Source organism: Nematolebias whitei, chromosome 11 (assembly GCF_014905685.2).
Source record: "Nematolebias whitei isolate Nwh7 chromosome 11, NemWhi1, whole genome shotgun sequence".
Classification (NCBI taxonomy): Eukaryota; Metazoa; Chordata; class Actinopteri; order Cyprinodontiformes; family Rivulidae; genus Nematolebias; species Nematolebias whitei.
In genome coordinates this window covers 38,424,498-38,438,076 of record NC_056508.1, presented here as the reverse complement: position 1 = coordinate 38,438,076, position 13,579 = coordinate 38,424,498, and the positions used below count along the sequence as shown (strand labels likewise).

The 13,579-nt window shown below is 38.1% G+C and overlaps 1 protein-coding gene across 1 annotated transcript in view; it reads right to left on the bottom strand.

Moving 5' to 3' along the window:
• Positions 1-13,512, bottom strand: part of bsna (bassoon presynaptic cytomatrix protein a) — a 124,743-nt gene extending 111,231 nt beyond the window's left edge. Inside the window, exon 1 of the mRNA XM_037684981.1 lies at positions 12,874-13,512. Within this exon, the coding sequence (XP_037540909.1) occupies positions 12,874-13,512 (639 nt within the window). The remainder of the gene's footprint in view (positions 1-12,873) is intronic.
• Positions 13,513-13,579: the final 67 nt, after the last annotated feature.

The following is a 13,579-nucleotide window of genomic DNA, read 5'->3' as shown; positions in this document are numbered from 1 at the left end:
GTAAATGTGTTGTTTTTTAAACAGTGTATTTCGCATATTGTGTCAACATTTACTGTATGTCTGCTGCATTTGTACTTTGTTGAACCTTTTTAATTTTATTTTTGTAATAAGAACCTTTTAAAAATTGTTTTTGCACTGAAACAGTTAGTCTCAGTAAGAAGTGAATAAAAATACTCAGTCAAAACCAGTAAAACGAGAGATGGAAATGTGATTTATGTATTTTACATTGTGATCCCATGTACAGCAGGTGTCCACTAGAGGCTCTGATCATGCTGTTTCCATCACAGTTTCTCCCATCAGATTTTTCTACACATACACACAAAGCTTTTTGCCACGCTCCCCATCCTCTCAGCCTGCACACACTCAAACGTGCATTATAAAAACAGCAGAGCTGACTCTGGTTGACATGGTCTCCATGACAACTGTAATATTCACCTCTCAAGGTGTGAAGAAAATTTAAGTTGTCAAAGTGTTTCTAATGATGTCAAAAGTAAATAATAAGAATTAACGTTTCTTTTCAAAAGTAAAGTGCGCTCCTTTGGATCAAATTGGAAGAAAAAGGGCAGAACCAGTGACAGGTTGACAAGTTCATATGTGCTACTCCCACTTGGCCACTCACTGTCAGAAAGAATCTTGTAAAGATGTTATCATGCAAAACATACTTGAAGCTGACATTCTAATGTCTTTGAGACATATATGTACAATTATTTATAGCAAAAGGTATGAAGATGTTCTAGACAAGTGCACTGTACATTTACATTTAGAGAACGGTCATGCGTGAAGACAAATCAGGGATAAAATCAAGATGCATTAGTTTGTATGCTTTTTTCTAATAAAATCTGATACATTTATGAACTGTTTACATACAGTAACTGTGCAGTTGGGCTACTTCCTGTACGACTCCTCTTACAGTGGTATTACTGATGTGGAGTGGTATGATGTCTTCAGTAGGGACCCCTAATGTTTTATCAGCAAACAGAAGCAAGTGTTCAAGACTTGATATTCTTAACAATTTAAAAAATATATTGTTTTAATTAGGGTCGTGTATTTCTGGTTTGTGACCAATAAGAAACATGTATCAATACTTTACAAAAAATGTGATACATTAAAGACACAAACAGTAAAAAACAAATAAAAACCTAAAGTAGGCCATTTTAGTTGAACGGTGTTGACTGAAAGTGACAAACGCTTTCAGTTAATTGTGCACTTTGTAGATGAGCCACAGTGTTCTAACATCATTGATCCAATTTATTTTTGTCAGTTTGTAAATTCTCAACAGCTGTGGGCGTGGTGGCGCAGAGGTTAGAGAAGGTGGGCCTGTGATAGGAAGATCGCTGGTTCAACTCCAGGTATCGACAACATCAAAAATGTGTGTGGGATTGGTAAAGCACCCACATCTAGCCCCACCCTCATTTGTCCCACTCTGGGCCCTTGAGCAAGGCCCTTAACCCCCACCATCTGCTCCCCCGGGCACCCTACATTGCAGCTCTCTGCTCCACACAGAGGGCTGTGGTAGATTGTTTTGGTCTGTGGTTGCATCAGGAAGGGCGTCCAATGTAAAAAATATATATATATATTAAAAATAGCCAAATCCTCATGTGATTTAGTTCACTGTGGTGACCCCGGACAAAGGGAGCAGCCGAAAGAAGAAGAAAAAAAGTAAATTCTCAACAGTTAAATTATTTTACTGACTTTCCTCACTCACTCTTGTGCAAGACGTATACCTTTCTTCCCTCTCCTGTCCTCATCCTGCTATTTTGCTCTCTGTGTATCGGAGTTTCTATTTACACATCTTCCGAAACGTAAACTACTGTCATGGATCTGGCCAGCTGGACTTTCAACGCAAGCTATACATTTTTTTACAACAAAGAGACAGGGTCCTAGAGAATCCTCATGCCCTGCTGAGATGCACGTGGCAGGATACGCCATGGATCTGATGTGCCTTTCCATATTGTTGCAGGAGAATGCCGAAGATCTTGGAATCATGATAGCAGGGTTTCTGCTTTTTGGCACCGGCAGATACCTATGTTATCAGCTACTAAAGAAGACGGCTGCAGCAGTTTTGGCCATAGCAAAGCTGTCAACCCTGTCTGCAGGTTTGGTTCGTGCTTCGAGCACTCAAAATCAGCTGATTTACAAACTAAACCATAAAATGGAAGCGATTTGTGAGAATCGCAGGCCACTTGCGGCTTTGGGACTTGCCAGTAAGTTGGGGACAACCTTGGAGGGAGCTAATAAGCACAGACCAGTGGAATGCCCACAAATCTGGCCATTTAAGTACCAGCAGAACTCAAGGCTGATGAGAAATAACAGACTGCCTGAAAAAATCTATATCTATGGCTTATCTGAATCCGACTCCCCCGTTTGGCCTCGAAGCAGGCCGACATCAAATTTCTCCTGGAATATAAGAAAGCTCTGTCTATCACAAGCCCACCCCTAGAACTTCTGTGAATGCTTACCAGAGCTGTACCGATTGACACTAACATCTAATCAGGACTATGGTGCTATCTGGAAGTACTTCATGGACAAATCTCACCGTCTTGTTGTCAAATGCATATGTAATGTGTTTATAAATGTGCTTGCTGGTAGAGGGTTTTTTGGGGGTCTTAAATTGTGTCCTTAAAAGACCAAGGTGTGAAGAGATCTTTTTGTGTAACACAACTATACTCTTCTCATGGCCTTTTCTATCTAAAAGAATACTCTTAGGAGCAGCAGCAGCATGCACTCTGCCCATCTTTCGAACGACTGTACAAATCTCACTGTATTTTGGTACAATGATAATAAAGCTTATTCTGATTCTGACATAAACATTTTGACTGAGATTATTGTTTGCTTACTGCAGCATGTGAATGCAGTAATAATTTCCCATTTGTGAGCAGTTTTAAAGACCCTTTTATGAAAGGTTAACCTTTTTTAAATTGATTATTATATTTAAAATGCACTTTGCTGCTCAATACAGAGTTGATGAAAAAGTCTAGAGCATATGTGCTGCCTTGGTGTTTCCATTTTATTGCATTGTCTCTTTGAATTGTAAGCCATGTGATCCAAGTATATTGGAACTGTGAGATAAAACCTGTGTGTAAAGGTTTGTTTTAATCAGGTTAATGAATAATTAATCCCTGTTAAATACCTAGCAGTCTTTGAAAGAGTACAGAACATCTGTCACTGTTTGTCCATCCTAAATTAAATGATCTTACACTCTGACAGAGATATAGCCGTTTTGGTCCATCTTATTGAGGTTATGTGCAACCTCATGTGACGTGAGATATGTTGGCGTCAATGCATGTGCTGAGAATGAGATGACTTCCATCTACTAACACATACAATTTTAGTTCTACATTGGTCAATTTTACCGTTATAGCTGTTTTTGGGTTGGCTAGTGTACAAAGTACAAAGTAGATGAATTGGTTTTTTTTTTAAGCCAAGCTTGAATTAGGCTGCCTCCCAAAGTGAATCAGTTGTGCATTAATTGTTAAAATAAGTACAAATGGTTCATATGGGGAGTGGTGGCGCAGAGTTTATAGAGGTGGGCTTGTGATCCGAAGATCGCCGGTTCACGCCCCGGCCCCGACAACATCAAAATTGTGGGTGGGGTAGGTGAAACACCCACACTTGCCCCCACCCTCATTCGCCCCACTCTGGGCCCATGAGCAAGGCTCTTAACCCCCACCATGTGCTCCCTAAACAGGTCTCTCTTGAAAATGAGTTCTCGTGGCTCAATGAGACTAACCTGGATAAATAAAGGCTAAATGAAAAAATATATATATATGATAATTTCCTGACAGATAAACAGGATTCATTTTAAAGTTTATTGACAAAATTTTCAGAAACAGCGTGCAACATACTCAAGAGTACATGTTAACTAGCTTTTCAAGTACAAGTTTGTGATCCGTCTTGGCAACTAACACCAAATTTATGCAGAATATCTTTAAAATTAACTGGGTCATGGCAGTGTTGTTTGCTAAGGTTGCTGGGCTGTGGCAGCCATATTGAACTGAATGTATTATAAGACTGTTTGAGTGGATGTGCATCTCTACTAAACTTTAAGTGGAGATGCACTGGAGGTTTTCGAACAGGACTCCTGTAGCTTGGCAGAGGTTTATGACGTGTCTGCTCTCTCAGGCAGCAGTGTGCATGACTGACTGAAACAGAAAAGAGTAGAAGAGAAGTGAAACACTGACAACATGCAGCATGAAAACAGGAGGGACAGCCAGCGAGCTAGAGTGGTGGAAAAGGTGGAAAGCAATTTAGAAAAAGAATGAAAAGGGACTTGAAATTTGAAGAAAGGCTAAAAAGAAGAGCATGATGGACAGGAAGAAAGTCCTCTTTGTCTGAGAGTTTGACGAAGAGGGGAAATATATTTTTGCCGCTTCTTGAAAATTGCATCGCCTGCATTTCAGTGAGGTTGAAAGGTGTTGTTGGAGAAGTGATTACTTTCACCGCTTGAATCGAAACTTAATTGTACGTCTGGATTCAGGCGGTCGCTTTGCGCTGCTGCTGGCAGCAACAAGACAGTGACAATTATAAATTATTTGAGACTTTCGATCGGCTGCATGATTTCACTGAAGCGGGTGATTCTGCAATGCAATCAGGATTTTTTATAATTGGTAGGAAGCTTTCAGAGACGGCTGTCAGAAAGTCTGCCTGTTACTATTTCTTTCAGGAATCAACAAATTCCTTTAAAACAAAAACATATTTGACTTTAGTTAGTGCAGCCATTTTCGAGTTCTTCATACAAAAATACTTTTTTGATAAAACTAATTTCTGTGGTAGATGGTAATATTAATTATTATATGTAGAAACTGTGTTTTTTTATTTATTTATAAAAACGCAGAGTAAATGCAGAGTGAATCATGTCTCACTCAATGAGTGAGTCCTAAATTACTTTGCAGTAACTTGCTGAAAAAACTAAAACTGTGTTTTTTGATGCAAAACAATAGCTAAACAGCAACAATAGTTAAAATGAGCAAAACCCATGCTAAGTTTAAAATTAGCTAATTAAAACTAAATAAGTAAAACAGTTTAAGTTGCTTAAAGCTAAAATCTGAATGTAGCAAAGGCTAAATGTAGCAAAATATCGCTAATAGTACTCAGATGTACAGTAGCTAAAATTTGCAAAGTGTAGTTAAAAGTTGAATAAGAAGCAAAAAATGAAGTGGGTTTGCAGAGACAGGTTTTAAATACCACAATGTTTTTGAAGGAATTTAAGACATTTTGATATTTGTTTTCCTTCTAAAGTATAAAAATTACAAAAACAAAAGTCATAGTGCAGTATCTCTGGTTGAGCTGAATAATTTGATATATGAATGGTTAAAAAACAAAGTATGCAGAAGTAGTTTGGATGCAAAAAACTGAACATAAGAAACTATAATCATGAGAACAAAAGTGTAAATGCTGAATCCACCTTTACATGATAAATTTAATTTGTGTTAAACTTAGTAAAATAAAAATAAAATGTTTTTTTTTTTGTAAAAAAAAAAAAAGAATATATTCTTTAGTCTTTGGCACATCAATGTATAAAGTTTAGAAACATATTTTAAAAGTTTGGTAGGTGTTAGTCACATGAAAAAGAGCCATAATTGTACAGTGATGAGCCGACACCAGCAACTAAATTTATTTCCATCTGCGTTATCTGAATGTAATTTATTCCTTTCACTTGCAGTGATGAAAATACATCCTCTCATTTTGGTCATTGGGGTAAGGAGACCTTCTGTTCTCCTCTTGATGGATACTGTATTTAGACAGAGAACTACATTAAGCTGCTTGTGGAAAACGTAAGGTGTAATTATCCAAGTGTCATTTTTATAACCTGCAAATACATTAGGATGCGGGGGGGGGGGGGGGGTCTTAACAAAAACCCTACAATTCATACCAAACCATTTCTCCTTCCAATATATACAGCAACTACATGCCTTGACTGATTCTTAAAAAGAAAGACCACTTTTGACAAATAAATGGTTGTCTAACTGATGTCAGAGAGAAAACAACAGACCAGAGACTGCATCTAATTACTGAACACAGAGAAGTCACACAGTCCTGTAACAAAAAAAACACACAAAAAAAAGCTCTGCGACAGACAAGTGCAATGATTAGAGAGGAGGGAAGAGAATAGCACGGTTTGAAGATTTCACCAAAAACTAATTAATCAAAAACACACATCCGGTAATCCAGTATACAAGCACGCACAAGTTCTATTAGTGTCTCTACGTGCATGCTGTGGCTAAAATTAGTGCACAGTCTGTTGAACAACAAACAGGCCACAGGGAGGAGGACACGCTGCCAAAAAGAAGAATGCATGAAGAGAAAAGAAGAATGCATGTAGACAACAGGACTGTGTCACTGTTAGCAACAGTTGCAACAAGAACTACATCCACACTGTGCTGAACTTCAACACTGTCCAACGGAGAGAAAAAACAAATACCTGCATATTTTGCTGTGTCTACCTTTGTATTTTATTTTTTCTGTCAGTTTCATTTGTTTATTTTTTGCTTGAAATCTTGTTGCAAAGTGACACACAAACCAAATTTCACATTTTTTTTAGTGTCAGAGTTTTAGATTAAGATTATATTGTGTTAAGAAACTATAGAATTGTAACCGTTTTGGCCAAACTTTAAAAATAGTATGATGGAGTCAAATGCAATATTGCAATATGTCTTGCTCAAGCTTTGAGTTGTACATGATTCTTAGCTACAACTGCATCAAACTTTACCCCAGTCAGCTACGTGCAGTCAGGGGAGGCAGTGCCTCACCTTACATCATGACAACTAAAATACTAACAATGATAAGAGATAATACATTTGACCACTTAAATGTTTTACAAAAATGTTTTCTGAATTATTTCAACACTTCAAGGGTCAAAATCGTGGAATTTATGCATTGCCTGTTCAAACAATGCTGGGTGAGGCCATGTAGTTCTCTGGTTCACCTCTGGGGGCGCTGTGTCAAATACAATATACAGTATGAAGTAAGCGGTTGGCACATGCCCATTGCTGTTTATCATCATCATCATCAACACCAGCCACTACTGAAACAAAGTGTTGAACATCAGTAATAAATAAGATAAAATAAAGCATAAAAATAAAGTTACAAAGCACACAATTAATTAAAAACTCAATTTAAAACACAATAAAACGATGACTTAAACAGATGAAATCATATATTGCCAATATAAATGTTTGATTGCACACGTGCTACACATGCTGATGTTCTACAGTCTGTCTAATATATTGAATGTTACATATTTCTTCTTTCTGATCTGTCATAAATGCATGGTTAAAATACGCAGCTGTGAGGCAGAAAGTACTGTGCCACACCAACAGGGGGCAGTGACAATATCGAAAGTCATATCTCAAAACTAAAGGATTTTTCTAAACCAATTTTTCTTAAAATAAAGGTAAGATGATACTTTATTAAAGAGAGGAGTATGGAGTTGATTAAAGCATAATTAGATGCCTTTTTAAAAGCTAAATTGAAATAAGATTCTGTTTTGGGTTCATATATGTGAGAATCCGATTCCAGATGAGTCAGCGCCTCACCTGTCACAAACCTCACCGCTCGTCACTGACCCCAGTAGCTGTAAAAGTGATTGTGTTGAAGCCATTTTAAGATCAGTTGTGGCAGTTAATGAGTAGCAGATCTATATTCAATGATTACTTTTTGAAGAGTTCATTTAAACCAGTGAGATATTTTGCTAACAGAAAAATATAAGTTGTCTGTTAGTATCAACTCAGTTGAAGGACCGACTCCTGCAATTAATGCCAAAGTTTTGACAAAGTTTGCAAAGAGTTACAACCAATTTTGTGTTTGCTAAGCTGGAATAGCTGTTGCAACCATCACAAATTAGACTGCCGTCAAAAACGAATCAGTTGTAGAGATCTAATGACTGTTTTCTAAATATTCCATTCAAATTTGTTATGTGATAAATTAATTAAATATTGCAAAAACATACACGACTGTTAATGTTTTTTGGCAGCAGGCCATAAAAACAGCGTGATTTAAAAGTAGTTATAAATCTAACTAGAATGAGTGAAGTCCTCTGGATTCTTTGTTGACACCTTTCGCCTTTTATCCAAAAGACTTCTTCAGTCTGCTTCTTATATAGTTTTATGCAGTGCAATTTGACTTGTAGCAGTTTTAATTGTTACCTTTAATTAGCTTGATATTTGTTGAAAAAACTTAAAACTTAAAACTCATTTTCCAGATTAATACATGTTTTAAATATAAATCCTGAACTTTTGATGAAAATTAAACTATTTTAACCAGGACACAAAACATATAATATTTTTTTTCAACACTGACTTGTAAATGTATCTGTGGGTGGTTGCACTTGTGATTTAGTAACATTTACATAAAGTAACAACCTGCAACCCATCTGCAACTCTTTATTTTTTACTCTATATTCAGACATAAACCAGCACAGTGATGGCTTTTAGTGTCTGTCCCAGATGTTCTTTTTTTCCAGCAATGAATAACTCATACAATTGACTTGCAAAAACATGGAGAGTGGGTGTTTCAGTATCCCTCATCCATATTCATTGGCACAGCAAACCCCTGGTTTATCCTTTTAAGGAGATAACATGACAATTCTCCGCACCTATACAGTGTCAAATGAAACAACTACTCCTCTGAAGGAACGTAAGTTTCAAAGTCTCAAAAATTGGAATTCTAACTTGCTTCAAAAGAAACATTGGAAGTGACACTGAAGCTGAATTCATGTTATTTTGTCCGTCAAATCTGTACTTTATATTTTGAGCTTGATTTAGTTTCCGTGCAGTTCAAATAATGACTGCACGTGTGTCATGTTCACAGTCTTCGTTTAGCATAGCTCAGAATGGTCACTCAAAGCAGTAAAAACAGGGTACAGCACAGGAGGACTGGAATATATTATAAGATATATTTATATATAGTAATAAAACTATGTACTTGACAAATATGAATCTACATTTTGGCATTTTGACCTTTTTCTTGTCCTAAATGTAATAATATACAGTCGTACCAGTATATTAGCAAAATGCAACATTTCTTGAATTAAAAAGTTAGCTCCTCTTTTCTCCTAATTAGTGTTTAGATAAAATCGTCTATCATATTTTGGTATCTCAATGCCATTTTTACTATCCATCAATTTAATCACACTTTTAGAATAAATATACTGGAGTCATTTATTCAGAATTAATTTTGGGATTCGTTTATATGTAAATTTTATTTTGTTTATTTTTTTCTTCTTTTGGCTGCTCCTTTCTCCAGGGGTCACCACAGTGAACTAACTCGCACAAAGACTTGGCGATAGTTTTTACATCGGATGCTCTTCTTCATGCAACCACTGCGCTACCACAGCCCTCTGTGTGGAGCAAAGAGCTGCCATCTAGGGCGCCCGGGGGAGCAGATGGTGGGAGTTAAGGGCCTTGCTCAATGGCCCATAGTGTAGCAAATGAGGGTGGAGGCAGGTGTGGGTGTTTCATCTTTTGCACCCACATTTTGATGTTGTTGGTCTGGGGAATTGAACCGGCAACCTTCTGATCAAAGGCCCACCTTCTCTGACCTCTGCGCCGCCACTCCCACGATTTGTTGATATATAAATAAATCCCTTACAACAAGGTCGTCTTTTAGCTCAGTGCTTTTCAAAGTTGGGGCCGTGGCCCCCCCTGGGGAGCCACCAGGGGGCGCTAGGGGGGCCCCAGTAAGCTGGCGCGAATACGATTTTTTAAAAAGCACAAATAAATAATAATAATAATAATAATAACAATTGCCCACTAGGGCAACTGTATTTGTCATTTCCAGATTAACACGCTTGAGAGAGAGGTTAGATTTCTTTTTTTTTTTTTCATTCTTCTGGTCAACAGTTGGATGAAAAGTTGTTTTTTCAGTGGGAATATAATACAGTGTTTGAAACATGTTAGTTAATAACATTTTTATGCTCAGCAGCTGTAATGATTAATTGAATATACAGTAGTGAATAAAAGTTAAAACATTCTAAAAGTTGCTGTTTCTTTGCATATTTTGTAGAATTGTTTGTGGGTTTGCGAGGGGGGCCTCGGGCAGAAGCTAATGCTGTTTGGGGGGCCATGGCATGGAAAAGTTTGGGAACCCCTGTTTTAGCCTATTTCATGTGATTTAATTTAAATAGCTTGTGAATCCCAAAAGTGACAAGCCTAACTCGAGGTAAGGCTGTCATCAGAATCAGAATGTTTTTATTATCCTTGCACAGTGAAGTACAATGGAATTACTTTCTGTACATCCATCCTAAAGATGGACAGAAGTGCACAGGGGGCTGCAGTTTCAAGATGCACTGCCTCTATTTTATTTATTTATTTTTTTAATTCAGACTCACTGACCGTGTTTATGCTAATCTCTTAATTTTGTTCCGATCATCTTAAATTCCAGCTTTAAGGTCACATCTATAAACAAAAAGTTGTAGTATTTTTTATAAAACAGCTGTCTTCTTGAAATATCCTCTATGAATTGTATATAAAGGGTTATAACTACATAAAAGCATTGCTGTGCTGTGCTGATTGCACTTGAACTGGATAAAAGCAGTAACTCTATTGGTTAAGTTTTTAATTTTTAATGCAAATCATTGTGGCAGGGTGAAAGTGTATAGATTTAATGGAGAACTAATGTATTCCTTTGCTCAGAAATAAATCAAAACCATTTCTTTTAACAATAGAGCAAGGTGGTGGAGCCACAACATTCAGCAGTAAATTAACAGGAAACCGTTGATTGAATTGTGTGCTTTTAGAACAGAATGCATAAAACAAAACAGCACACCAATTATTTGGAGATTTTCTTCCGATCCTTTTCTCTTGAGAGGTATCCTTAATCATTCAGGACAAAAATAATTAAAATATGCATGGATTTCTGCTAAATGTTAGCTTTTACACATTTCTGGTTCCATTTACTTAATACATATGGATCTTGTGCTGCTCATTAGGTTACCAGGACACAGAACATTGATTAGTTATGATGATAATAATGAATAATCTTCAGCTATAGTATTAATGTATTGCTACACGCGCACATCCACCAAGAAAGTTCTTTATGCCTATAGGTATTTTGAATAGTCTGGCAAGTAACTGGGACCCTGTGTACACAATTTTGTTCCACCTCATGTACTACATGTAATGAGAATGACAATAAAATTGACTTGAACTTAATCTGTGTGTATTTTTAATAATTTTGTGCCAAAAAGCACGTCATTTTGAAACAGTCTGCATTTTCTGTTTTTAGGTGCCAGTCATAGCTGACATAAACACAATACAATTGTTTATGTTTAGGCCTTAAAGGTTTGGTACATAATCACGTATTTTACAGCTGAGAATAAAAGTGATTTAACTACGAGTTATATAAATTACAAGCAGCTTGTTGTGAAGAAGCTGTCGGGCTGCATCACCTTAATGTGGTGCATTAGAGCAACGAGGTTTGCACATCTCCAGGACTGGAAGGACATTGATTTGCAAGGACAATGATGGAGGAAACAGTGAATGTTAATGGGACGGTTGAACTAATCTATAATTCATACAAACACAAACAACAGAAGAACCAGTGAAGATTGAGGGACGTCAAATAAAATGCAGCAAAGCTTTATGTGCATGGAATCAGTGCGTTTTACTCAAATGGATTCATGTAGAAAATACTTATTATACATGCAGTATAAAGAAATATGGGCTCTTTCTTCATCTATTTGTTATGGATGTGCATTACAGGAAAAAAAGTCTGTTCTCTTGTTTAATGTTGTTCTTTTATGTTTTTCAATTTGACTTGCAAATAATTACTTTGGGTTCATTCATTTATTCCACGCTGCAGTTTATTACTTTGTGCATAAATAGTGTCGGGTATATTCTGTGTTTATGTGCAATCCTAGTGTGAAAACAATTTTAATGCTATTTTTTTAATAGACTGTGGGTTTAGTTGTGGTTTAAAATCAGGTTTAAGTTGATGTGACATTATATCACTGACTGTCCTCACAAAGACTAAAAGTTGGTTTTGTGTGCGTGTGCCCATTTGTGTATGATTATATACGACAAGTTTAATATTGTGTGTTTTAATCTTTCACAAGTGCAGTGCAAATCCCTGAGTGAGGGGCTTATCAACTCCTCCTTCCGTTTCATTAGCTTCATGCAGGAGTATTAAACTGTAGCACTCACTCGGTTTTCTTTCCTCTCTTACACAAACACACCCTGTGTGACTGTGTGAACAAGTACAAAGTCTGCAGAGATCAAAGTTTGGTCTTAAAGACGAGCCCACATAATCCAGACAGTAACTGCAGTACTGTAAACACAGTAGATGTGCAAAAAATATCACAACCAGAAAATCCATGAAGTGCCGTGCTGAGAATGACAAGGACATTTTAAATTTTAGATCAGCTTTCTTACATCTTTTTTGGTCCCCTTGTTATTGAAGACTAGTGCTGTATTTCACACAGACACTATTATGACCTGCAGAACTCGCCTCTGCACAAAAGATTCAAAGTTTCAGAGACAATTTACTTCCTATAGCTGAGGTCTAAAACTTATAAAATTTACAGTGTCTTTCTTGCTCTTTTTTTTAAAGCTATGGTTCATTATTTTTGTAAATTCAATAAAATCATAGTAAAAATGTACCACAGGTTCATAACGTATCTGCTGCCAAAACTATCAGAATAACTATCCATTCTGTTTTCTGCAACCATCTCTTGTTGCATTAAATGTTTAGTTGCCTTTCATTTAGTTTAACAATTAATTTTAACACTTCAACATCTAATTGTTCACTGGATTTCTGTAATTAAACACCTGATCTAACCAAAGTATGAACCAACCATACGCAGACAGGCCGCAGCAGAGATCTTACACACATACAGACGATGCTCCATCATTGCACATCCTTGTGAAAGTGGCTTACCTCAGTAAGGTGAGGGTTGGGGTTGAATCCACACTGGTTGCACACAGTGGCCTTACACTGAGTGCAGGTGTTGTAGTTGGGTACAGATGGTGGGTTGGACAGCTCTGTGGTGGTGCACACTGGGCACAGTTTGCTGCTCGGCATGGGTGCAATCTGTGGCAAGGAGTAGGGCGAGGTGGGTGTCACACCCCGGTCAGGAGACACAGAAGGAGACCGGCCTGTCCGCGAACTGCTGAAGTCCACTTGGAGGTTTCGTCTGGAGGCATGCTGACCGGGACTTTGACCTCCGTGGCCTCCCATGCCGGACCCAGCTGGGCCATGACCCATCCCGTGACCAGACCCTGGGGCTTGCCCCATGCCAGACCCCTGACTGGACTGCATGTGTCGAGGGGAGGTTGGGCTGTCGTGAGCAGCCAGGCGGTACGGCTCGCCGGCTCTAGACCCTCCACTAATGCCCATACCTGTGGTCATTCCCCCCATCCCCCCTCCTCCCATTCCCCCCATCCCTCCTCCACCAATTCCCCCCATCCCTCCTCCTCCCATCCCACCTCCTCCCATTCCCCCCATCCCCCCTTTTCCTGCTCCTCCCATTCCCCCCATCCCTCCTCCTCCCATCCCACCTCCTCCCATTCCCCCCATCCCTCCTCCTCCCATCCCTCCTCCTCCCATTCCCCCCATCCCACCTCCTCCCATCCCTCCTCCTCCC